This window comes from Panthera tigris, chromosome A1, assembly GCF_018350195.1.
Source record: "Panthera tigris isolate Pti1 chromosome A1, P.tigris_Pti1_mat1.1, whole genome shotgun sequence".
Lineage (NCBI taxonomy): Eukaryota > Metazoa > Chordata > Mammalia > Carnivora > Felidae > Panthera > Panthera tigris.
In genome coordinates this window covers 14445699-14473271 of record NC_056660.1, presented here as the reverse complement: position 1 = coordinate 14473271, position 27573 = coordinate 14445699, and the positions used below count along the sequence as shown (strand labels likewise).

General features: G+C 41.7%; 1 protein-coding gene across 3 annotated transcripts in view; it reads left to right on the top strand.

The window, feature by feature from the left end:
- The window catches only part of DCLK1 (doublecortin like kinase 1), a 334659-nt gene extending 307750 nt beyond the window's left edge, over positions 1–26909 (top strand). For 2 of the 3 annotated variants that reach the window (XM_007097657.3, XM_015544530.2), the window contains 3 exons: positions 7491–7604; positions 13030–13103; positions 26308–26459. In XM_007097657.3, the coding sequence (XP_007097719.1) occupies positions 7491–7604; positions 13030–13103; positions 26308–26365 (246 nt within the window). In that variant the 3' untranslated portion in view covers positions 26366–26459. Of the gene's footprint in view, positions 1–7490; positions 7605–13029; positions 13104–26307 lie in introns of all 3 variants that reach the window. The other variant, XM_007097655.3, reaches the window with a different exon arrangement.
- Positions 26910–27573: the final 664 nt, after the last annotated feature.

Genomic DNA, 27573 nt, shown 5'->3' with positions numbered 1-27573 from the left:
GGCAACAAAATGAAGCAAGCAATCAAAATAAATATGTTAGGAATTTAAAAGGAAGTCCATTTAACAAGGCATTTTGCATTTGGTGATCAAATTATATCTGATTACCACCGAGGACTCTACCTTAGGGGGTAAAAGGTAATAATAATTATATGAGCCCTGAGGAAGTCATCAGAAAGCATTTCCTGTTCCCTCATTTGTCCTCATTTTCTCTGTTGCTTATACAGTGACCTTTTCACTTGGTGCCTTTGGAATTGAAAAGGCAGTCTCTTGTGAAATAGAGAGTAGGGCAACAGAATCGGAAAATCTAGTCAGCGAAAGTCACTTGTTTTATAACCTTACCTCTCGGCTCACTTTTTCGTTCGCTCCGGGTGGGGATCCCACCGTGTTCCTTGCTGTTCTGGGCCTCTGCTCTGTTACTGGAAGAGTCATGAGTGAGTCCTCTTGGTGGATTGTTCTAGCAAACCAGATGGGCAACGGCAGCATCAGTGTGCAGCCAGGTGTCTAGGAGAGGAATGTGGACTCCCAGGAACATCAGCTTACCCTCCTGTGTAACCTTGGGACAGTCATTTCACTGCTTTGAACCTGTTTTTGTGACAGTGAAATGGAGATAATAGAATCAGCCTCTTGGGCTGTTACAAGGATGAAGAAGGGATTAGATATCGGAAGAGTCTGAGAGTCAGTCTGCAAAAGAGACAGTAACCCTCACCTGTTGCTATGTGCTGATGAAATGCGAATTGCTGGTGTATGAGAAGTTTGATTAAGAAGGAAAACCCCCTCATCCAAAATAAAAGAAAAAAATTCTGTTAGTGCTCCAAGCACTACGTACATAGTGTGTGCATTATTGGCTCTATTGTGTTCTCCGGTATCACAGCTATTCCTCATCCTGGCTACGTTTATTTATCTTAGTAGTCATCTAGTGGAGAACCACAGGATTTAGGCACATAAGAGACTGAAATAGGCAATATACATCTTGATCACTCCAGGGACTGAGGACAAGGTTGAGTCACTTTCCCCCAAGCGACACTTCGTTGATAGAAAATGTAGGCTAGTGATAAGTTCATAAACTTAATTGACACTTCCAGAAATAAAATTCTTATTTGTAAATAGAATTAAATTATCACCATTGTAATATTCCAAATATATTACTATATGTTTTTTTAAAATTTTTTAACATTTATTTATTTTTGAGAGACAGAGAGAGACAGAGCATGAGTAGGGGAGGGGCAGAGAGAGGGAGACACAAAATCCAAAGCAGACTACAGGCTCTGTCTGAGCTGTCCGCACAGAGCCTGATGCAGGGCTCAAACCCACGAATGGTGAGATCATGATCTGAGCTGAAGTCAGACGCTTAACTGACTGAGCCATTCAGGTACCCCTCAAATATATTACTGTTATTGCATTTTTATTTTTAAAGTGCCAACCTGCTTTATCTGATGTTATTCTCCTGATACTAGGATGAAGGTCCAACTCAATGCTGTAATATTATGAGTCTGTGTTTTGCCACCAGTTATTTTCCTGGTTTTATTGATGAGGAAACTGAGCCTCAAAGAAATCTCTAGCATGAAGCTCACTGGAGTTTCTAGCACAAGGTCTGATGCCTGCATTTTGCCTTTGGAGATTCTGAATTGGTCTACATGGGCATCTGGGAAGGCATCGGGAATTTTAAGAGTTCCCAAGATTCAGAACCTCTGTCCTGGTGCAAAGTGCTGGTCTAATTAAGTCAAGTGTCATTATTTAGCCAATTCAAGACTTCCTATCACCTTCCTGGCCTTTCAATTTTATTTAACTTCCTTTTTCTTGCGTACCTCCTCTTTTGAAAAGATACTACTCGGGGCGCCTGGGTGGCGCAGTCGGTTAAGCCTCCGACTTCAGCCAGGTCACGATCTCGCGGTCCGTGAGTTCGAGCCCCGCGTCAGGCTCTGGGCCGATGGCTCGGAGCCTGGAGCCTGTTTCCGATTCTGTGTCTCCCTCTCTCTCTGCCCCTCCCCCGTTCATGCTCTGTCTCTCTCTGTCCCAAAAATAAATAAAAAACGTTGAAAAAAAAAAATTAAAAAAAAAAAAAAAAAAAAAAAAAAAGAAAAGATACTACTAAGCCAAGATATCCAAAAAGAATGAAGAAAAAGAGGAAGAAGAAAAATCAAGAGCCTGGATAACCTACCACGATATTCCATGCTAATTAAAAGCAGCTCTCCCCACACAAAAATTTCCGTGCATTCATCTTGTGCTGGCAGAATTTGTTAGAAATTAAGAGAACCCCTAGTGATGCTGTAATAATAAATAAAACCACCTATTTATATTCATGAATTACAAATGATGACCTGGAATTCAAGTTTCCATTTAGGCATCTTATCCTGTCCTTTCTCCAAGCTAGATCTTAATTTACTTCACATTTTCTCCTCAAGTGCAGTGCGAATTGTAGACATAGGGGATGTATAGGGCCAAGCTGGAGAGAGTCAAAGGTCCTGGGTGCCGTACAGCTGGAGACGGTTAACAAGAATCAAGAGGCCAAACCCTGGGATGCCAAATGAAGCTGCTATTGAAGAGTGCTCTAATGTACTTGAGAGATGACTTAAAACTAAATAGGGATATTCTGGTAGTAAACTGCTCACGACTGCCATGCTTTCTCATAAATTCACAGATATTATTAATAATAGAGCCTGGTAATGAGTTGACTGAAAACCAGATCCACGAGTCAAAAGCAAAAACCCACGAGGGGAGGAGGGTTTTCTAAAGCATGACCCCTGGAATGGTTTCCCTGAGGAAAGAGGGGAATTTACTCCGCCGAGTGACTTCACATCCAAGCCCCCACACCCCTCCTCGCAGCTGCTCCCCAACATCCGCTGGAGAAATGGAGACCAGGAGGCTAGGTCTCCTACAGACAGCTGTGAGAGTTCATTTTCCATTTTGCAAACTAATTTTGTTCTTGTCAGCTGCAATGCTCTGCCACGTGGTGGATGGGAATTTCTAAATCAAAAACCACTAACCTCAAACCACAACCAGCCCGTGTCAAACTTCAGAAACTACTCCCAGAAACTACATACCAGAACGTATGGTAATAATACTATAACTATTTGTAACACACTGCCAGGTTTGTCACGTTTCGAAAATTCATAGCACATTTTTGGCACACAGTCTATTCAGAATAACGGCGATAAAGATGTGTATATAAAAATGTATGTTTTTAATGGCCCTATTTATTTTATTGATGCAAGACAGTAAGTTAACTAAATCTCCATCATCAATCCGTATGCCTCAGGTACAGATTAGGGGCCTGCAAAGTCAGTTGTTTATGTCTTTTAATCCAATTATGCTCAAAGCCTTCAAAATTGATATAGAAACTCTGCAGACTTTCAGTTGATGTGAGGTGTGTGTGTGTGTGTGTGTGCACGCTCCCTCCCCACATTCTCTAGCTGAGACTCTTTATTTCATTGGGGAAAAAAACCTGAAATGTTTTAAGATTTATAAAGTCAGAAGCATCTCTGACAACGTGTGAGGGTTGTTTCGGGACTTTCATTGCTTCAGCGTGCACTAATAACCCAAGGGAAGCTGAAAGCTTCACGAGAATTTGAAGCTGGAGGCCTGAACCCCCAGGACCCAACATCTAAAAGAGTTGCTAGGAGTCTTGACAGGAGATTAGGACCAGGACAGAGCCGGGAAATGATAACGAAGTCCATGCTGAGGGTGGTGAGAAAGCAAACTCTGAGCTCAGGAACTGGCAGGGGGAAAAAAGCCAGGTAAAGGAAATTTCAGGCTACAATGGCCCCGGTGAGGAAGTGAGGAGATGGCAGGAATACCTCTCCCTCAGGAAGTCGGAAAGGGGGCCACTCCTGTGGAATCCCTACCGTGTGTTGTCTCTATAATCCCACCCAGCCTGTTAACCACAGCCTGTGTGGATCACAGGACCACACTGGGACCCTCTGCAACTTTGTGTCATCCGGTGTCAGCCAGGCCTTCTAGCGCCACCTGCTTCACATAGGATTGGAGAGCCCGGCTCTGGGTAGTAGACATCTAGTCTCTCCTTGACATAAAAGTCACCTGCATTCCACTGGACTCCCTGAAGTGCTCACTATTCCTTTTACTGACCTTCATCCAGATGCCATCCCAGGTTCCACTGAGGCCTGTGCAGGTATTCTCTGTTTTTTTTTTCAGTCTCTAATTGAATCCTTCTTTCTCCTTGCCATTGCGCCATTTTCATCATGGAAAAGTTGGAATCCTTCCACTTAACCCTGAGGGAGCCCTTTGTAACTGATGCCGTGCTAACGAATGCCCTGGATGGATACAATGTGGTGTCATGGAAAGAATTTTTTCAGGCTTGGTTCATTCAGTCCTGACTCAACTACTTTGTAGCTATGTGACCTTGAGCAAATTACTTAACCTTTGCTGAGCCTCAGTTTGCTCATCTTCAAAATGGGACTAATAATGCCTGTCATAGAGGATAATCTGAGGATTAAGGGGACAGTATATATAAACCCCTCACCCAGGGCCACATAGCAGTTAACACTTGTGTCACCTTCTTCTTCCTGCCTTTCTCTTTTATCTTTGCTCCCTTCCATCTCCAAATGGGCCACACTCTCTCCTTCCTTCACCTTACCTCAGAGAAAGAGGTAAACTTGCATTTCCCCAGGGCAGACTGCTTCATTTCCCTTCCATCCCTTCCCCTCACCCTGATTAGCTCCTTTCTCCTGTCTTCCCGCTCTTCCTTTCCAGCAGCTTCTGATCCTGAGACTCCAGATATGCTCAAGGTGTCTTTTTTTTTGGCGGTGGGGGGGGGGGTTCCTAAAGACAAAAACCTTCCTTCAGCCTACTTCCCGATTAAGTTTTTCAAATTTGCTTATAATCTAAAATGCATACAAATCACTTTGACTCAGCTAGCCTGGAAATCTATTAAGAGATGATTACGCGTACATGTATAATCTTGGGGGGAACCCTTCTGTCAGGCTGCTCCCTTTCACTCAGGCAGAGCCCCAACCTATGCCAAATACATGACACTAATCATTTCATCCCTCATCAAATGTTTAAATGCTCCCAGAATTCTAACTTAGATTCAGAGGCCTCTTGTTTCCTCCACCATTAAAAAAGTGTTTCACATACACCATTGAATTCACCCTTGTGTTTAAACCTCTGGGTTGCATAATTCTAAATCTATGTGAGTAAAGGGCCGTTAGTCCTCTCTACCTCCTACCCTTACACCCCTCTTATTAAAAACCATTGCTTTTATTCCTGAAAGAGATTAAATCTTCCATTTCCAGGTATTTCTCATAGTCATTTGTGGCCAGTCTGTTTTTTGTTTTGTTTTGATTTTTTTTTCAGCTTTCTCCATCATTATTCTCCTACATACTCTTAACTAGAGATAAACTGCTTAACTCATTGTTTGGCAATGAGACTCACACTGAGTGAGTCCCGCTCACTCACATCTGTACACCAAAACATTGATTTCCTCCTCTCTACCCATAAATCGATCCCCCTCGTTAAGGACCAGGCTGGAGCCCATATTCCTCTTGAAGTCTTCTCTGTTCACAACTGAAAATATGTCCTCTCTCCTCTGAACTCCTTCCGTGTTTCTAGCTGAGCCATGAGGCTACCTGCCTCCTGACAGCTCTTTCTTATCTTCTTGATCTGCTTTATTATTTGACATTGTGTGTGCCTACTTTGTCTCTCAGCCCTCAAGGTTCTGGTGGGCACAGATCATTTTTCTCCCACCCCCTGCCATCCCTGGCATAGCCCCGGACAGAGGAAGTACTTCATATGTCCCTGTTTCTCTTCCCTTCCCAAATATTATCCCACTGTTACCCTAACTGACCTTCACTTTTTCGGACTCTTTTCAGAGTGTCGATTTTTAAAAAACTTTTTGAATTTACTCTGCAATCACTGCAGAGCATCCTTCCTTACGATTTGGTTTCTGATGTGACTTAATAAGCATAATAATGGCTCTTTCTTCTAGCCATTAATAAATCTGTCCAAGAATATCATAAATTGGCTATCCACTGTGAGCAGGGAACTGAACCAGTGCTAATATAAAAGATTATAGAAGATATGGACGATGTGGTACAAAAGGGACAGGAGTTCAGAGTTGATTATATATCATATATATATATAAACTATATATGTTAATTACATATGTATATACAAAATCACCTAACGTCAGAAGAATGTAAATAGTGCAAATATATATATATATAATGAAAAAGCATTAGGAGTTTACAGAAGAACCAATATAATGAATTTTGCTTAGTAGGGGAAAAATGTTTTGGAACAGGTGATGCGGACCCATGTTTTGAAGAAACAGAGAGGCCATCAGGCCCATAAGAACAAAACCCATGCCTATGTTTGCTCCCCATCTTCCCCCACCTCTTGCCACCGTAGTACCTGGTCCACTGTAGACGTGCAGTTGCTACTAAATAAATGAATAGCCAAGTACTGAAAGCAGGAGAGACTAGGTTATGTAAAAGGGCAAGCATGTTATGCCAGGGAAGCAGCAATTTATTTTCCTGGGTGGAACCAAGAAATAACATGCAAAATGATGGAAAGGAAAGAGAGAAGGAAATGATGAATGGCCTTGAAGTCTTGCCAGGAATTTGGTTTTAACAGATAGTAACAAACACTTTATTATCCATTCATTCATTTATTCCACAAATATGTAGTAAGCATCTACCATGTGCCAAAGCACTTTGCTGAGACCCGAGGGTTCTGTAGTGAACAAAACACAGTCTCTGTCTTCGAGGATTGGGCAGCCTTTTCAACATGAGCTAGTAAGTGGTGGCACATACTTATGGCTCTGGTTATTGTTATCCTAACAGTATTTAGCAAAAGGGAGCAATCTGTCTAGCCTCCATCATAGACAGCTCCGGCAGAGAGCAGAAGCCTTCGTTAAAATGAGCTCCAATGTGAAGTGTGTCAAAATAACAGATGATTTGAAGGCAGTAAGGAGGATTTAAAACTCAAGGAAGAACTTTTTGCCTGGAAGATTGGGATTATAGAATGGTCGATTGAGTAGCTGTGGAACCAGGCTGAGTTTATTTACGGGCCCTTGCATGAGCCCAAGACTGTCAGTTTTTTCATTTTGGGGCCTGAATGATGGGCTAAAAGGATAAAACTCTTGGTTCAGAAAAAAAAAAAAAAAAAAGAAGATGTTTACATTGATTTGGGGTGGGGGGGGGGTTGTTCAGATTTAACTTGCTTTTTGACATATGTCCCTAGGGTCATGGCTGAAATCAATTTTATTAGAAACCAAACACAGAAATAAAAACTTTTTATTTAGGGACAGAATGACACGGCAAATTGATTTTAGGGCAGATGTGGAAATGAATGAGACCTCAGAGCAGTACTTCCAACAACCGTGTTTAATGAGAAGACATTGGTTAGTTTATTTCTGAAATCTTACAAATTCTAAGATCACCTCCTGCTACTGGAAGATCTTGGCCTCATTTTCCATTTATCTCATTTTTTTTCTTTTTCTTCTTTTCTTCATTTCTTTTTTATTTTTTCCCCAGGATGACGGCCTCCCAGAAAATGAACATCAGCTGTCAGTAGCTGGAAAGATAAAGAAGCATTTCAACACAGGCCCCAAGCCGAATAGCACCGCAGCTGGAGTTTCTGTCATAGCAGTAAGCATCTGAAATATCCACCTATAACTTTTTAAAAGCGATCCACCTAAGAGACAGGCATTACTCAGGAGAGTCCACCCAGAGACAGCAGAGTGGGTCATTTCTTTAGACAGCTCGACCATTTAATGCACTGGGGGAGGCTTGGGGCTTATATACATTATGTGTTTTTGCCGAACGTTTCCCTAGGAGTCACATCATTATCCAACACCTCCAGGGTGTCTTGCGGTACATATTAATTTCATGATTTATTTTTTAAAGGAGAAAACCTCCCCCACCGTGGACTCTGTGCCAATGCAAACTTTGGGACTCTGAGAAAAAGAGTTCACAGTGTCCTTTTGCCAGGACCTGGAGGGAGAGGGAAGCCGAGAGAGACAACACTGCAGAGAGAGATCGGAACACTATAGATCTTTGTACGAGACCCAAATGAAAGCCAAAACATAGCAGAAGGCTTGCGCAGCACGATTTTCAGTGAAACTGAACTGCTGTGAACACCCAAAGAAATAACGGAGTCTTGCTCCTTAGAAATTTCTGTTTTTAAAGTTGAAAGTCTTTTACCATTTACCATTTTACTGATGTGGCTGCACAAGGATTTTTTTTTTCTGTTCTATACATGCAGACATACACTTTATGCAATTTGATAGCAGCTCTAGGCAAAGATTAAATTGGGCAGAGAAATAATGAAACCTCATACTTCCTGGTGTCATATTCTAGAGTAAATATATTCAGGTCCCAGATTACTTGAGTTTTTAATAATTTCCTCTTTTTTCAGAGTATGTAAATTTTAACAGCATACTCAATGTGAAATCGCTTGAGCTGTTTTTTCTTTTCTAAACAAAGAACTTACACACTACAATGTCGAATTTTAAAAAGCATATATGCTATTGAACAGTACTTTATTGCTCATGAATGGTACTGTTTTACCACTTCTTCGGGTGTCTTTATTTCCTTTCTTTGTTTCTTTTTTGGCTCCACTAGAGCCCCAGATAAACTAAAGATGGATAAGTGACACTCTCAGTACAATCAGTCCCAGATCCGGGTTACTAAATATTTGGTATGAGCTTCCAGAATTTGCAGATGGCACAAATGTATGCATACACGTTCTCGTACCGTTTGCATTTCGTGTTTTTTGGTTGAACCCTTTCCACAGTGAGCTACATGTGAGTAACTGGCTCACGAGCCCACTCACGGTGCTAAATAGAACGCAGACTCTTGCAGATGCTTCCCAGTGCTGCCGAGAGTTTAAAATTCCAAGTTATTCTCCTTGCCCTCTCTCTCGAGTTCGTTCTAAGGAAATGCAACGTACAAGTGCACTGTCCTTCGTGTCTCTATAGATGTTGGTGTTCTTTGTTGTCAGCTAATATTCGGCCAGTAATTTTTGGAAGTAACAATCTCATGGCGATTCTCCACTAAACCAGACCTTCTATACTCTGTTTTCATCATTCATTCCAGATAGAAGTCTATTCCAAAATGTTTGACTCCACAACTTGCTTTTGGAATGGACTGCCAGCACGCTTGTCCATGAAAAGGACTGGTTTTCTGCTCTCACTGAGGGCTTATGGCTGCTAGAAAGGGTGCCTTTCCACCTTCGTCACTTTGTTTTTTGTTTTTGTTTTTCTTGGTCTTTTATTTTGATTAGTCTTTGGTTAAGTTTGCCTTGGTTGCTCAATAATGGTTTGTTCACGGTATTCTGGGAGTCTTACAATGACTAAGGGCAGGAACTTCAGGGCAATTTTCCAGTGGATAGACAACACAGATTTGAGGAGAAATCCTGTTTTAATCAAATTGGGATAAATTCTGAAACCTAATCCATCTGAGTTTATTAAAACTTTATCTAAGTAGATCTCAAAAAACTCTAACTTAGTATTTGAAGATCAAGGCCTATGGAATTCTTCCCCCTAAATATCATGATTGGACCATTTTGAATACAATTCCATATCAGTTTCTCAGTTCATCACTAACATTTCCATGGAAACTATACAAACCAGTAATATACTTATAGATTGTAAAATGGACTGTTTATGGCTGAGTGTACACATTAGTTGTGTGCTTATTGAATCTTCTTTATTCACTACAAATCTGAAAAAGCATCAACTTAACTCAGACTCAAAACAATGAGCTGTTTGGAGAAACATCTGGGAAAGTGCCTTGTCCACTCTAAGGCACAATTCGCATGTTAATCAGCATTGTTAATATTTCAAGCATGAGAGAGAGAGAGCACAACTATAAATTTCAGGTGTTGTTTGAGGAGTAGCTGGCCTGCCCTGAAGTATACATTTCTGTGCCCCCCACAGAGTGCTTTTCTCTCAAAAATGTCCACACCCTCCATTAAAATCTGGGGGAGGTCACCGGTGGCAGGGCGGGGCTAGGGATTAGAAATTGGCCAGTTTGGCTGCCTTTGTGATTAACTTTCAGAATAGCATTGGATAAGTCATTTATACTCCACAGCAGTTTTCCCGTTCTCACAGGGCAAAGACTAAGTCTCAGGGGACTAGCACAAGAAAAAGGAGCCCTGACATTAAATAATACTGTTGACCCTTGAACAACACGGGTTTGAGCTGTATGGGTCCGCTTAGATGTGGGTGTTTTTAAATAAATATATACAGGACTGTAAGTGTATTTTCTCTTATGATTTTCTTAATGACATTTTCTTCCCTCCAGCTTACTTTATTTACACAGTGTGTAGTATATATACAAAATATGTGTTAATTTCCTGTTATCAGTAAGGCTTCCAGTCTACAGTAGTCTTTTAGTAGTTAAATTTGGGGGACTCAAAAGTTATACGTGGATTTTTGACTGTGCTGGGGGTCAGCATCCCTACCCTCATTGTTCAAGAGTCAACTGTATTCCAATTCAAATTATGGCATAACTGCAAAAGAATGATATTCTGCTCTGGGGCAGACTATAAGTGGGAGGTAGGAGGAATATCCTTCATAAATGGTGCATCCTATAAACACCACTCAACAATTTAATAACGCAATATGATTATTAATTCACCTACATGAAAAATTCCTATAATTAATATAATGTTGTAAATGGCTTCTATTGATAGATAAGAAAAACTGATTGCAGCATACATTTCGTTCAGACAGAATTTTTTCCCATGGGCACGTGTGCTCTCCCCAGAGGCTATAAAATAATGTATTTTAATTTTAAACTGCCTCTATGGGACCGATTGTTTGGAAATTATACACACCCTTTAAAATGAAAAACAAAAGGTATTTAGAATGTAGTATCAGTCAGCTTATATTTTCAGGAAATCAACAATTAAAACATTAATCTTTAACTGGCACTCCTCTTTCCTTAGTTAGAAATCTAACTACCCACTGGAGATCAGCAATGCTTATAAAGGAATTCATGACACTTTTTCTTTCCCAGAGTGACAAAGGAAAAAGAGCATCCTGTCATAACAAACAGGATCTAGTCTCAGATGTAATTTATGACACGAGCGTAGTTTAACATGCACTCGTGGTTCTGAACCTCAGTGTTTTTTGTTCCTGTTGTCATTCTTTTTTCTTCTTTGCTTCCCACCCCCTGTATTATTAAGACCAAAGAAAGGGCAAATGATAACTTTATATTAAGGTTGCAAGAGGTCCTCAAGTTGGCCATGAGAGTAATTACCAGCTGGAGGCCCATGGCGATCATCCGGCCCTTCTCAAAGGAGAAAGGGTGTTCTGACATTGAGGTCAGGTGACGTGATTAGGTGGAAACCCATTGCTACCCTTGTAAATGCAGCACTCTGCCTTCTCAGAAAGACTCCATTGTCCCTTTACTACCTTTCTCAGTAGTTGGGGGATTAAAACGCACACACACACACACACACACACACACACACACACACACACACAAAACAGAGAAAGGGAAACAAAAGGTTATTAAAATGCAATTTATAGACATAAAATGGAATTAGAGATGACATTTTAACGGTGGACTTCTTGGGAGCTGAGGGAGGGAGGGAGGCATTATTAGATTTGCTCAGCTTGATGAAGAACCGATGACTAAGATGTCAGTTCCAATTTATTTTTCCTCATTTAATTCTGTTTATTATTTTAACCGATAATTTTCCTAATGCTTTAAAGTTCTTCCTTTGCATTTTGCTCATGCAAATAGAGCATTTCAGTCTAATTGAACAAATCCATACTAATCAGTGTGCAAATAATTGTGATTCTGGGAAGCCGAGTCGTACAGTGAGAGCCCGTGGCACTAACGCCTTCCAATGTGTGTCCTGTTATGGGACTCTTGGCCTGTAGATGGCAACAGAGGACTAGTTACCGAGTAGCCAACTCCGTGGACTAAAACAGAAGTGCAGGACTTCATATGACTCCCTGAGGCAAGGGTACTTGGATTCTTTTTTTTTTTTTTCCTTAAAAGAAACAAAACGCACCTTTTTTAAAGATTAAAATCTCACATTGTTGTTCCACGAACACCCAGATAGCCTAGTTTATAATCAGAACACCCAGTCCTCCAAGCAGTTTTTAGTTTAAACGTCTGGTGCCCCGGCCTGTTTTTGCCATGCCTTTGTGAATTCAGAAGTAGAAACTGTCAGCACAGCACTCTCGGGTGTCTCTCTAAAGAAAGGTGTGCGTGTTGCCTCCTCTCGTGGGCAGAATGGGCGAGTGGGTGTACCGCATGGGTATTGTTTTCAAGTTTGGGGATTGAACCTTTTATTCCTAGGTAGCCAAAGCCTAACATCTTATTCCAGGATGAACAACTTTGAGACCTTATCCTGTCTTCTATTTATTGTACCTTTGGTTAATCTTAAGCTCTTGACTGTACATATGCATTTTTAATATACACTGAAAACTATTTTTCATTTCATTTTATTTTCTGTATTTTCATAGAGAAAACTTACTGTTTTATATTATATCTTTTTAGTTCAGAAATGTAATTAAGATTCACCTTTAAGAGTAGTTCTGCTTTCGAAGATTAACTCTTCAAGAAAGAATTCCAAATCGCTGTGATTTGTGAGGGTTCCTGTCATCTTTTATTTCATATTTACGAAGCCCTCAAATTTAAGCCTGGTGGGGTAAGATGGGGAGGAGGGGGTCCGATCTGCTTTTTCCTAGGTGGCTAAAACTGATTTCAGTACTTCATTTAATTGTGAAGCATTTTCCATTCTATGGCATATGAAGAGGTGTTTATATCTTTTGAAATTGAGAGGACATTATTAAATGTGCATTCAAAACCTTGTCTGACAAATTAGATCTATTCTAACAAATTGGCCTCCGAGATATTCATGAGGGATTAGTGTTTTTTCTTGCCTTTTTATTTTCAAGGTGCAGATTTAGGGTATTAGCTAGTTACCCTGCAGAAGAGGCATCGTAACTATACATGAATATATAGTCAATGAAGAAGAGCTTGGTCTGGAGTCGTTAATTCTTTAGCACAATGTCGATCCACTGAGTTGCCCCCATTTCTCTCTGCTCAGCTGGACCACGGGTTTACCATCAAGAGATCAGGGTCTTTGGACTACTACCAGCAACCAGGAATGTATTGGATAAGGTATGAGATGGTGCAGCTCAACAGTCAGTGTTTCCATGGCAACGTGCTGGCAGTCTCCATTAACCAGTTCCTTCAGTGGATAAACATGCTTTTGATTTGTTATCCAGTCCATATGCTGCTTTATCAGTTTCATTTTAATCTTGATTGAGATGCCACACCCCCTCATTCCTTTTTTTCACCCATTATTCACACTGACATTTGCCAGCTTTCTTTCCATTGCACATGCTCAGTATCAATTTTCCTTACAGTTAAAAGGACAGTATATTTAGTGTTAATGCCAAAGCCTTTTCCTGATGTTGCTAATTAAAACAATGATTACCGGTGCTCTTCTGTCCCTTAACAAATGGAAGAACAATAGTGCCTTAGTGTACGTTCTATAGAAGTATATACTGTCATTTTAAAGTCATCAAGCCCAACCTTGACCTTATTAGATGGATGGAACAATGCATTTACACGTTAGTAGTAGAAGCTTCTCCAAGTACAATGAGCTATAGAATGCATTGTGTGTGTTGATAAGCTTGTGTTTTCAAATTCTCCACCTTTTTGTTTTGTTTTGTTTTCGTTTTATTGTTACCTCTCTCCCCCTGGAAATCCCTTTATGTACTAGCTATTGCATGAATTTATTTTTCAATATTTTGTAACTGTCAGATTACTTAGCTGTCTTATCTGCAGAAGCAAAGGGACTGTGTATGGGAGGTATCGATTTTTTTTGTTTTGTTTTAAACTGGGCTAAGAATTCTATCCAATCATTTTCTATTCTAGTCAACTGCCCTGGCATTTCCTTCAAGGGGCATTGTTTGTGTCTCTTTAAGTTATCCACAGGCAGGATGGTTTTTGATGATTTGGAAAATTTACTCTGAGAAGTCCCAGGGAACTTTTCTCCTCCATCTCGATGTTTCTGAAATGATCTCCAGGTAAAGCTCCACATCTTAGTGTTTGCTAGGAAAAATTCCAGGGGTTTTGGTATTTGTTTCCATCAAGTGATGGAGTCTATCTGCAGAAATGTAGCTACCTGATGTTTTTTTCATGCATTAGACTACTAAATTTTAGAAAACAAGAAATATATGTGTGTGTGTGTGTATATCTATCTACATAGATAGATATAGATATAGATATAAGATATACACACACACAATATGTAATTTTAACTCCCAATTAATTATTCCTAATTTTTACTTCTACACTCAAAACAAAGGGCTTCAGAAAGCAGTAAAGGGCACACTTTGACAAACTATCCAGTATACGAAAGTCATGATAGTTTCCAAGTCTGTTTAAAGCAGGAACACACCTAAACTTAAATGAATGTTTTAAAATCAGTTTTACGTCGAAGGCTATTTGTGTCTTCTAGACTGATATGCGTGCAGGAATTACACGCAACCTTTTTATTTACTTAAGTAAATTAACTTTATATGTATAGAAAGAACTCTGTTTTATTTTTAACCTTTTTTGGGGGGGGGATTTATCAGGATTTACCTTTATGCAGACTCTTCTTTTTGACTTTTTAATGTAGAAAACGGTCTCTCCGGCTTTTACTTTTCACTGAAGGATAATCTGCATTCAGAAGGGTGCACATATCATGAATTCTCACGAACTGAACACGTCCCTGTAAGGGCCCCCAGGTCGGGCACAGAACATTTCTAGCACCTCTGGAGATTACCCCCCTCCACCTCAGGGCCCTTCCAGGAGGGTCACGTAGCCCCAAGGGTAAACACTGACCTGGACTCTATCCACGTTAATTAGCTTTGCCTGGTTTTGTACTTTATATAAATGGAATCACTCCATGCTCTGCCCTTTTTGTTAATTGTGTGCCTCCTAACCTCAGGCATAGTAACCAAATATATATGAGTAAAGTTGATATACAATTAAAAATAGGCATCAAATATGCCTAATTACAGTTGTGCATACTGGTACAACACACGTTGCACATATAAATTAATCTGATTTCAAAAAGAAAGCTCTGGGAGATTCCGTTGCTGGGTTTGTGAGATTAGGGGTGGGAGCAAAATGCCAAGTAAACACAATAATTAATAAATGTAGCCAAGTATAAAAAGGCCATTTGACTAAAATCCTAGTGATGGTTCCCATCAGCAGACAAAATGACACATCCCTGAATAATGGGCAGGAGCAGATGGGAGATAATCTCTTTTTTCTTCCACACATAAACTGCTCTGTTTTCCAGCTGGGGGCAGTAACAACAATGTTTATAGTTAATGTTGGAGTAAACAGCACACCCAGTATGTAAAGTTAAATTGGAGAAACGAGGCTAAAAACTCATCGGCATATATGCTTAATTAGGAAGTTTTATAATGCCATTTAGCCTCAGAACGAACACACTCTCCTCACTGATTGCAAATGCTTGCCTTTTATCTCCACGAAGTAGGAGCATTTGTCTAACCACGGTGGCAGCCAACTTCCAACATAAACAATCATTAGAGGCAAACATCCCCGCTCCCAATTGTTGTGTTTACAAGTGCTCATGGCTGTTTTCACTTCTCTGAGCATAACACTTGGGAGTCGGGGTTGCTTTTTGGTAAAGCAGCTCGCATCAGGGCATGGGCTGGAAAAAGCATCTCTTCGGGGTGCCCAGAATTGTCATGCCCTTTGTAATAGGCTTTTTGGTGATGGTAGAGAAATGGTGGGGGTCCGCTTTCCTCTTTCTCTCCTTCATTCTCTTGCCTCTTAATGGGGAGCTGCTTCCAAGCTGTAACCAGGGGAGCAGTGTCCTCCTTGGCCCATTTTTCCAGGAGTCCTTGGTCCTGTCACCTTGAGTCCAGGGGGGACACTCCCCGAGGAATGAGCCGTTGAGGCCATTCCACTCCCTCATGGCCTTACCGTGAGCCGCTGGAAACCACTTACGTCTCGTTACATTGTCCCCTCCTGAAAATGCGTCCTTATCCAAGGGGGATGTGGTCATACACATTCTGTGCCTCTCTCAAGTGAAGCTGTCACTGTGGCAGGTGCTATGGCCAACAACACACGGAGAAGAATCCTGCATCTCCCACACGCAGAACAAGGCAACAGCCAGAACGTGGTAACCCGATTAAACAGAACAAATATCCAAACAAGACGTAAGCTGAAAATGCTAGATAAGATAAAATGCGGAGGTGAGCTAGGACAAAAGGGTGGTTGAGTTCCCAGGCATGACGTGACTAAAATGTGCATATTGGATTCAAGCACCATCCTGAAACAGTGAGTAATGAGGCAGAGCGGTGGCAGCCAAGCGCAGTCTTTGCAAGGCTATTAAACGCTGTCATGCTCAGCTCTTAAAAGGAATGGGGTCAGTTAAATGCATCTTGCTTGGTGTAGGTTTGAAAGAAGAGTTCCCATGAAAGCCAGAGAGGAGACGCCAGCATGGTGTCTGAAGGGCTCCCAGGCCAGCCTCCGCCAGCAGCCAAATGCCCACCGCAAGTTCCGTGCATTGCAGGTTGTTTCGCTGCGAGTTGCCTTGGCCTTCCTGCACCGTGGAGAGAGTGCTCCCCAGTGAGTGTCAGAGCACTGGCAGAAGGAGGAGCAGACGCCTCCGTTCCAGCAAGGGACTAACCACCCTACTCCACGCCAGTCCTGAGACTCTGTAACCGAGGGTTTAGCACGTAGGGAAGGCATAGATTTAAACTTCAAACCACCCACGCTGTGATGACAGAGAAAAGGATCAGGGAAGTAGGAGGTTTGGTTTTGCAACTGTACCTGGATGTTAAAAGTGAAGCCGAGATGCTCAAAAGATGGGCAGGACTATAGGCCCACCAATGGTACTCAAACACAGGAAGCGTGAGACATACGTGTTATTTCGCCGAGTCCAACAGGGTGCTCACTGTTGGAGATTTTGTCTTTTTATTTTCAGAGGCCCCCTAAGAGAGGAGGTCAACAATATCTCTCTGTCTTTAGAAATATAACATACTTAGTATTAAAATGAGAAGTTGTCATGGCATCCCAAGACTTACTGATTGGGTATAAGGTGAAGTGAGATTTTAAACTTCTCTTGACCACCTCGATTGTTCAGTATTGATCGAAAATATCATATTTATTTTTGACCTTGCTTCAGAATCTCTTTTTCTCTTTTTGATAAAAAAAAAAAATCTACACTCTCCTACGTATTTATTCCTGCCATCCTTTGACTCCAGATGTTCCCCAGTGATGTTTGCTGATACGATATAGATTTTACTTGGTGTAAGTATGTAGGAAGAATAGTCATGAAGAACTCAATCCATAAGTATTGACACACTGTTATTCTATTAAGAAAGAGTGTAAATGTCCACCTGCTGAAGCCAGACAATTCTCAAATACATGCAAGCCACTTGACACTTAGAGAAACCAAAAAGTCCTGAGAATTGAGATGTAACGAACTTGGTTAGAGATTGGCAGCACAGCGTGTAGAGAGTTGATGACTTCGCTGTTGGGAAGGACTGGTTTGGGATCCAGCCCACTGCACTTCCCGCAGTGTGACCTTAGGCACGTTCCATGTTTTTCTCTGATTTTCAATTTCCCCATCTGTAAACATATGAAGAGTATTACCAACCTCCCAAACCTGTGGCCAGGATTGTATGAGCTGCCTGTGCTAACATGCCTTCACAGACCCCTGCCCAAAGGAGGAACTCAGAAAACATTGCTTCACAGGGTTCCTCTCATTTCCAGGAGAATATCTTGCACTCAACATAGCAGACAGATCTACCTGAGAAAACCGATCTCGCTGCAGATCAAAGCATCCGCTGTTAAAGTAGAACCATGAGCATTTTTTATTTATTTTTATTTTTTTTAATGTTTTTTTTTAACATTTATTTATTTTTGAGACAGAGAGAGACAGAGCATGAACGGGGGAGGGTCAGAGAGAGAGGGAGACACAGAATCTGAAACAGGCTCCAGGCTCTGAGCAGTCAGCACAGAGCCCGACGCGGGGCTCGAACTCACATACCGCGAGATCGTGACCTGAGCCGAAGTCGGCTGCTTAATGGACTGAGCCACCCAGGCGCCCCAAACCATGAGCATTTTTGATGCTCTGATTGGGATAAACTGTCGGGTAACTTATATTATTCATGAGCATTTGTGGCATTAAGTGATACTTAAAGTACTCTGTTGCCAAAAATCCTCATGAAGTATAAGTTTTAAATGTTACTCTCCGGGGCAGAGATTGGCACACTACAGCCATTGGGCCAAGTCTAGCCCACTGCCTATTTTTGTAAAGAAAGTCTTATTGGAACAAGGCCACACACATTCACTTATAAATTGTCTATGGCTCTGTTTGCCATACAGTGGTAGAGTTGAATACTTGGGTCAAAGAATCGTATGGCCTGCAGAGGCTGAAATATTAACTCTTCGGCCTTTCCATAAAAAGTTGTTTCACTCCTATCCTAGGAGGAAAATATTTCTAAGTTAAAAGGTACCACCTGGTGGGGTTGTTAAAAACTGTATCTCTACCACCTACTGGAATGTCTGGCACATAGTAGGCCCTCAATAAATGTCTGTTAAATCAATGAATAAATGATTGAACTGTATAATAAAGGGACCATTAATATAGAAGAACCTTAATTTTGAGGATAAGCATGTTTTTGAAGGATTTGGAGTATATTAAAGTTTGGACAATTAAATTACGTATGAGATGCTCTAGGATAGCATTCCATTTATAGCAACCTGAGAGGAAGTCTTTCAGTAAAGCTAAAGAGTTGTTTGGTAGTAAAAAGAAATACCCATAACTTACCTGCTTCGTCAGTTCTACATTTCCATAGGTTTTCTTCAGGTTAATTATGGCTGTGGTTGTGCTTGGGGTTACTAGTATGATGAAGGGAAAACAAGGTGGCAGATCAGTTTAGCTTCTCTTAGGAGAAGATCAGGGTCTGTAGGGCAGAGGGAACACATGGATTTTGTCCTCTAGAAGCCTGAGCTCAGCAAGTGGCTGTAATTTTAACCCTCCAGTGAGAGGCCATCAGAAACCCATCCTAGAGAGCAGGGACAATTTGGGATTCCACTAAGAACAGACCAGCAAGAGGGGCCCGTGTTTAAGAAAGGTGGTGGAGAGGCATCCGGGCAGTTCTGCCTGGGGCAGGAAGGAAATAACACTGAAGAGTCACACCTAGGAAGTAGCTTAGAAGGCTACTAAGTTTCATTCCATGAGGCAACCTTTTGCCATTTCAATAGGGCAATACCGTGTCATGTATCCAGGTCTGGAGCGGCGCCTGGCGAGACCCCAAACGGATATGAAAGCAGAACAAAACAGAATCATAATAAGCATGACAGAAAGCCGAATGAAACGAGGAAGGTGACTATCTCAATCGATTTGCCAGTTTAATTTTACTAGCAAGCAAAACATGTCCAAAGTGGCGAGCAAATCGTAGCTCAGTCCCTGCAGAGTGAGGGCGAGCAAGGGAAAGGGTTCCTGAGATTAATGCCCCAACAGCTGCATCCTCAGTTTAGTCTCCTTGGTAGTATGAATAATGGATGGGCCAAAAGGCAAAATGCACAATAATGTTCTTTTATTAATGAAATGAAGACTACTTGTGATGGCTAGCAATAAATTAAGAAAAGCAAAAACGGAAAATCAGTCAACGTTTGCCTCTGAAAAATGCTGTTACTTAAATCCAATAATTATGCCATGACACAAAACATTGCCTCACAACTTAAATGAGGTGCATCTCTTGCAAGTCCTGCCCGTGTTGCAGAACAGAATTATTTTTGATCCATAGACTGCAAAGCCTATTGTTTGCTAAGAGAAAAACATAAGCCATTAGAGTAGATTGATGGTGATATTAAGCATATTCATAGTATTTCATAGGTGCAAGTTTCCCTAGGGATCATGCACTGTATCTCCCCTTCCATCTATGGGCCTCAATGTGGTTAAGAAACATGTCCAAGGACACATAATTAGCCGAGCTAGGACAAAAAGCTAGCTCTCCTGACTTACCCCAATTGCTGCTTCCAAGCGGATTAAGCTAAAGCTACCCGACAAGACAAACGTTACAGAGATGCGGGTGATGCAGACTGGCAAAAACAAAGCTAATGTTCTGGTTCATATTCTTGATCCATTCCTGACTTTCCTCCTCCATGCTATATTTTCCCTTCAACATTTCATAGATATGCTGGATGGATATGGCCTCTATATTTATGCTGATTCCCAAAAGTAACGTCAAAAATAAAGATTTAAAATATCTGAGTGCTATGAGGGGGATAGTATTGTTTCATTGTAACCGAAGAGGCCAGTGACCGAGTTCATTAGCTCTGTCTATTGTTGGAATATATTTCTTCAGTAATAGGCAAGCGCTGTCTTTTATTCATGCATGCTTGGTATTGCACCAGACACCAAAATCTGATGGATGTTAATTTCTCCAAGATTTCCAACTACTGTGTGTACAGCCACCTGAATTGTTGAGGTCGCTGGCATTGTTTTACCATTCCTTAGTTTTCACACTTGGTCCAGCAGCTCCCAAGGACGCGGTGATAATCAAGAACTTACAGTCTGAGGTAGTGTTTCTTCTGTGTAGGACAGGTTTATATTAGTTTCTCCTTATCTTTTTGTCTGGTCATCTATGTGTACTGTTTGCCAGGATCCCCCAGTACGCTGTTATTTAGCTGTAACTCAGTACACAGGATAGCAGTTGTTATTTGGTACATATTTTAAGTAACTAGATTAGAGCTTCATATTTGGTTACTACCGGTCAACTCCAGAATCTCAAGAGATTTCTTGCTCACCTCTAACCTGTGGTAATTAGCACCAAAATGTGATAATGCAGGCTTCAGATTCTCTTATGAGTTCTTAACAAAGTGATAACTTACTGAGGAGACACTTGGGAATTCTACTGCAAGGCCGTTCATGTCGGTTCTAACAAACCTACAAACTGAGCAAAATAACTAATAGAATAATAAATCTGTTAGGAAGTCTTAAGTTTTAATGGAATGCCAGGCTCTACATGAGGACAAACTTCCCTTACAAAGACAGGCATTAAGGAGAGACCCTATTTGCTTGATACTGGGAATTTTGGTAATTGATAAAGAGGAAAGCAGCCTGCCAGAAATCATTGAAAGGGACCAGAATTTAAATTTGTGATGCAGCACTTAAGGGGAAAAGTGGTGTTTTGAATGCTTTTTGGGGGGAGAAATAAATTGTCAGTTGGATTGAATATATATTGTGTAGCAATAACTTTTTAAAATTATGGAATAGCACATTGTTCTGTTATCTTGGTGAATTCATCTGTTTTGTACTACAAATGGAGTCTACAGAATTCGAGTGTAAAATTTGAACTGTCATACTATATATTTTTAAGTTTATTTATTTATTTATTTATTTAGAGAGAGAGAGAGCGGGTGAGCAGGGGAGGGGCAGAGAGAGAGAGAGGGAGAGGGAGATTCCCAAGCAGGCTCTTTGCTGAGCCTGATGCCGGGCTTGATTTCACGAACTGATCTCATGAACCATGGGATCATGACCTGGGCTGAAATCAAGAGTGGGACACTTAATTGACTGAGCCACATAGGTGCCCCAGACTACATATACTTTAGAGGCAAGTTCATTTTATAGCCACAATTAAAATTCTAAAGCTATGATAGATGACAGTTCACCATGTTTTACCATCAGTTTACCATGACGAGAATTTTACAATAAGTGGTTGTTGAGTAGATAATGATATGAGTGTAAGAGAATATTAACTTTATGTGACATAACCATTTGATCATGCCGTATCCTTAAATATTAACTTGTGATGCTTTAAGTTCTTACTCTTTTGTATTATAGAGTTGCTTTTGTATTATAGAGTTCCATTTTTTTGGTTGTTATTCAGAAGGCACATAATCATCTAAAGTAGTTTAATCCCATATTAATTGAGAAATATTTAATATGTTTCTAATATGTGTGCCACAGTTGCTAGGCATTCTGGAAAATGCAAAGAAGTTTCAGATTCTACCATCGAGATTTGAGTTTGATCAAATCTCGGAACATGGATAAATTTGAGTGGACAGGAAGGAGGAGAAGTAATGTCAGACAGGTGAGCACTTGAGCCAAGATGTAGGGCAAGAATGATTGAAGCTACTCAGAGACACATCAGTTAGGACTTCTTTGATTGCAGGTGACTAATAACCCAAACCAAACTGGCGTAAACAAAAACAGAAACTTATTATTTCATCTAATCTGAAAGGTTCCAAGGTTGGGTCTGGCTTCAGTGATGGATGGATTCAGCACTCAGCCGTGGCATGGTTTCTTTCCATCCCTCCACTCTGCCTCCCTATGTTGCCTTTAGACTGGAGCTTCACATGGTACTAGGAGGTAGGAAGCAGCTCCAAGCCCACCATCCTTCCACAATTGGGATTCATTATGTGAAATTCCAGTGAAAACCTCCTTGCGTCCTATTAACTGGCTTGGGTAGCCCTGCTGAGCCAGTTGTGGATGTTGGGCAGTGCACTAGGCTCATGGTTGCTCCTGGGTCACAAGCCCATCCTTGCCCCACTTTCAAAGATGGGACTATGGTCATCTTCACTGGAACCGCACAGTACAGGAGCAGGGCACATCGAAAGGGAAACTGAGGTATGGTTAACCGTAAACAGAGTAAATGGAAGCTGTGCAAGAAAATCAAGTGTCCACTAATGGAGAACAGTAAGTCTGCAGGTAACTGAGTAATTACAAGAATGAGACCCTGGAAGTGTGTCCTGTAAACGCATCGTGAATGTTAGGACGAGAAGTTGGGCTTTATGAGGAATTATAAATAAATCGGACCTGGGGATAATTGACCTGTCAGCTATGTGCAGGATGGACGGGGGCTGGGTGCTTAACAGGGGAAATAATGTGACCTCTGTTGTACTTTCCCATATTTCAAAAGCTGCAATATTTGCAGAGTATCTATTGTGTGCTGTGAACTGTGGAGAACACAGAGAGGACGCCCAAGACTTGATCTTGCCTTCCAAAGAGTCTACAGTGTGGCAGGGAAGACAGTGAGTTAGAGGCAATTGTGATAGAGGCAGGGCGCACAGCAATAGCAAAACTTAGGCTTCACGGAACACAGACAAGGAGGATGTTGGTAAAATGAACCACAGTCATGGAGCTGGAAGCAGAGTGAGCAGGAACCCAGGGAAGCAAGGCCTAAAGACAGTCACCCCCATCTGGAGCGTCTTTGAGAGCAAGTTGTTTGGGAACCCCAGTCATTAGTTGTGTAGGCCTTGAGAATATTACAAGGACGTGGGTGGGTAGGAAACTGCCTTTGTGTCATCAGATACAAGCCTCCCTAGGGGTTTACAGGCCCAGAGTGGGATTGTACATGCTCGCTGTTCCTGAAACAGAGGGCTTGTCAGGCCAATCAGCATGGGAAAGCCCTGGTTTTTAGCCCTTTGATGCTGCTTGTGGTCAGTGTTTTCTCCCCAGCCTATTCTGGTTGGGAACAAAGAAAGAGTGAGCTAATGGCACGTGGTGGCTCCATTTCATTCTGTTTCAACAGACTTCAGAGTAAATGGGAAGAGTTTTCTTTCTCCTCCTTCTGCACTAGGAGAACTGAGTGCTGTTCCTAGTTAGTGATGCAATTCAGGCAAGTCTCTCCACATGCCTGGGCTTCAGTTTCCCTGCTTATAAAGGCAAAGCATTGGCCAAAGACCGCTTTATGAATTCTCTTTCCATTCTAAGAGTCTATGAATCCAACAGAAACAACCATCCCACCTTTATTCCGTGACATGTGACCATGACATGATAGATTTCTAGAAAGAACTGCTCTGAAGTTCCTGGTTAGTGGCGCAACTAAAAGCATGGGAGCGTTTGAGCACCAGGGTTCATCTACCAGGGCAAACATTTAGAAGGCTGCTAACTAGAGAAAGTGGCAGGAGTGGCGAGACCTGACCGGTTTTAAAGGGGCCAGGGCAAGGGTTCTCCAGGCAGAACGACGAGTAAGGGAGAGAATATGGCTGCCCTTGAAAGGATCTGGAGAAACGCAAGTGAGAATAAAGGGAATGGGGTCATCCAAGCACAGGCTCAACATTGAGTGCCACCAGCCTCTGCATAAACTGACTTGCAGGATTTATGGAGAAATGGCCCATTTCAGTGACTGCAGCCGAGAGCATGATTTGGAGTAATTGAGTAGATTATGAGGAGATGAACTACATATGGAGAAGGTGCCGATGAAAGGAAGAAGGAAGGGAGAGTGCCCTGAGATGAGTTCTGATGGGAGCTTGGTTTTGAATGTTTTTCTCTGACCTGCAGTTACTTAATTTTAAAATTGTAAGAGGGGTGGGGGGGGGAAGCCTTCATTTCAGAGCATCTCAGCCATTTAAAAAGCATTTGCACATCTTACCTAGGGCAATTCTGGGCGAGCGGGAAGGGATTATTACTGTTCCTTACTTAACTAAGAACTGAGTAAATCATTTGCACAGCCAGTGATGGACAGAGCAGGACTCAAAATTCCTGACTACAATCCCAATGTGCTTTTCGTCTCCACACCAGAAAGTCTCAGTCCACCAGTCAGTATGTAGTCCAATGCCAATGACTTTTTCTTTCTCAAGAAGGTAGGAATAGAAATATTTTTTATGACCAAGAGGAGAGTTTATATTCCTCTTGGATTAACTACAGAATGGTTTTTATGTAAGTCAGACTAAATAGACGTCTATTTTTTTTACAAACATTCAAATCTACACAAACAGAACATTTTCAGTTTGCTTTGAAAGCAAAATACCATGTGTCGTAACTTTACCATGTTTTAAATAAAGTTAGGAATTTGGGTTTATGATGCTGAAAATATCATAAAGTCGGTGGGTAGAAGACCAAAAACTATATATATATATATATATATATATATATATATATATATATCCTTAAAAACTCTGCAAGTAAAGGAATCAAAGGTGGATGTTTCAACAAACCAGTTATTGAATCATTGTGTTAACGATCTAGTGAAAGGAGAAGTGAATTATTCAGGTTTATCTTCCTCATTGATTTGTAACACTGCTCTTCAGTATGTGGGTAGTTTTTAAAGCAGAGCAGTTCAGCCTAACAAAGCCATTTACTGTACTGGTTCCTACACACTGGCACTCTTTTGCTCTTTATTACTTCATTTTGGAACTTTGATTGCCCTATTTTAGATCTAAGATTGCTCTAATGCTGCACCGCAATTGTATGAGGGGCTTAGTTTTCACTTTGTTCTCAGAACCAGGCTGGCTATAAATTTATCTCTGTTCTTTGAAGAAGCTAACAGTAAATTTTCAAGAGGAAAAAATGGTGGTACATATCCCTACAGAGGAAAAGTAATCTCTTAAAAGCAGAATAACCTCCAGGCTACATCCTTTTAAAGAGAGACTTTCAAACCAGGACGCCTTCAACTTTTATATGTCGTCTATATTTTTCTTCAGGCTTTGTACCTACTCTTCTGCTCTCTGTGTAAGGTTTCTCTGTAATGACCCCGTTCCTCCCCACACCCTTTAAATCTGTAATGAAGTCATGCGTTCCCAATTCTGATGTCATAATAACTTCCAGAGCTGCGGCTGGGTAGCACGTCCTGGAGATCATCTGAGGTTTCATCAGGAAAACGAGGCATAGAGACCCGGAATTGGAATACCTACAAAATCGAATCTCTGTTTCATAAATTACCACATACTGCAATGAAAATGAACTTTGTAAAGTTAAATCCATGGGAGGGTTTCCGTTTGGCTTAATTGCACTCAAAGCAGTTCTCCATTTCAGGCATCGGTTTCATTAAAATCAAACCAGTCCTTCCCAGAGATTCAGCCACACTCCCTCATCAACAGATAATAAGATAATTTAGAATGAGGAGGTGCTAAAATAACAGGATGAGCTCGTGGCTCTGTTTCCATGTCTGACAACTTCATCACCTTTCATCTTTATTATACAGCCGCCCTGAGCTGAATGTTGATGAATGAGGCACGCCTGGCGTGCTCAGTTGTCAGACACACGGGCCTGGGGCTCCCATTTACCAGGGGCGCTCTAGCCCGCCTGGGAGCCACCAAGGGGAATAGATGTGGAGCTAGGGGAAGGCTGGGTAGGGCTGGGAAGAGGTTGAACCCACGACATCATCCATCCTGCCTGTGCCTCCCCATGTCATGACCAGGCGCTCTAAGGAGCTGCATTTGCGGGGAGCAGAGAGCTCCCCGGCTGTGGTGGCTCTTGGCAGCCAAAGCGAGCCACAGTGCAACAGTTAAGCTGGCCAGCATCTTTTTCTGACCTCACCAAGTTCCAGAAAGTGTTTCTTTAGCCACTTCCTTCAGCCTAATTGTCCTCTTTCTCATTTTATGCCCCTGCTAGACCACCGCTCTTGATAAGGAGAGGCAGGTTTTCCGACGAAGACGCAACCAGGATGTGAAGAGCCGGTACAAGGCCCAGCCAGCTCCACCCGAACTCAACTCGGAATCGGAAGACTACTCCCCAAGCTCATCCGAGACTGTTCGCTCCCCAAACTCGCCCTTTTAAGAAGACCCTTTGACTCGAAGTCCTAGCTTAACCCTTTGAGACTCTGAGATTTTTTTCCAAATTTATGTAAAACGGTTTCATCTGATCTATCTAGCACTCAATGCTTGAATGGCAGAACAGAAAGCGTGTTTTCTGGTATCGTTGTAGCGATTTCTCTTGGCTCAATGAGATGACCACACGTCGTTTGCGAAGATGGCACCTTGCTGCTAACAGGGTCCTCAAAGGGTTAAGGCTAATCTGCAACTTTTTTAAACATAGAAGCAATGAATGTGTTCATCAGTCAAACTAGGATCTGCAGTATGTAATATAGCACATGTTAACCCTCTGAGTGCATAGGATTTGACGGAGAACCCCTGGGGAAATTTTCAGGCCTCTGGATGTGTACACACGTGTTTCTTGATTTTGCTGCAGATCAAGGGATGTTATTAGATGCTGAGATGTCCAGACGAGAAGGACATCTCGAACGATATCTTGCTTGTCGTTTTTTGTGGGTTTAGAATATAGCAGGCTTATAACTTAGACAGAAGACCTCTCTTTCACAATCCCATGATGAAAGGGACTTTTTTCATTCGAGGGATGACTGTCAGCTGCCGTGAGCCCTGCATCCCAAGCGGAGGCAGTTGGGTCTGAGACAAAACAGCCTGACCCCAGGAACTAGATGGCGCCCCCTTCCCCAAATTCTCTCCATGTGAAGATGGCCTGATGATGCCCCAGAAATGCTGCTTCCACATCAGCTGCTGCTAGTTCCAGCACAGACCCTCGGAAGTCACCATATCTCGTCTTGTGCTTGGTGAATGAGGGTCTGCCCGCTCAGGATGAGACATCTATAGGAATAAAAACAACTGGTGGGAAAGAGCAATAAATTGCCAGGTGCTCTATAGGGCTGGGGTTTCAGACAGAAAGAGGAAACAAGATCCTGTTCTTTTTCTTACCTGCTTTTCACACACTGCAGTCTTCATTGTGAAATCCGTGTAGAGTATGAAATCCATACACAGGAGTCCGGGGACACAGGGATACTAGAGGTAGGTGCTTTGCAAGGTGGCCAAGGAGAAAGCACAATCCAGAATGTTCTAAAAATGGGCTTTAAGAAATCAACCCATT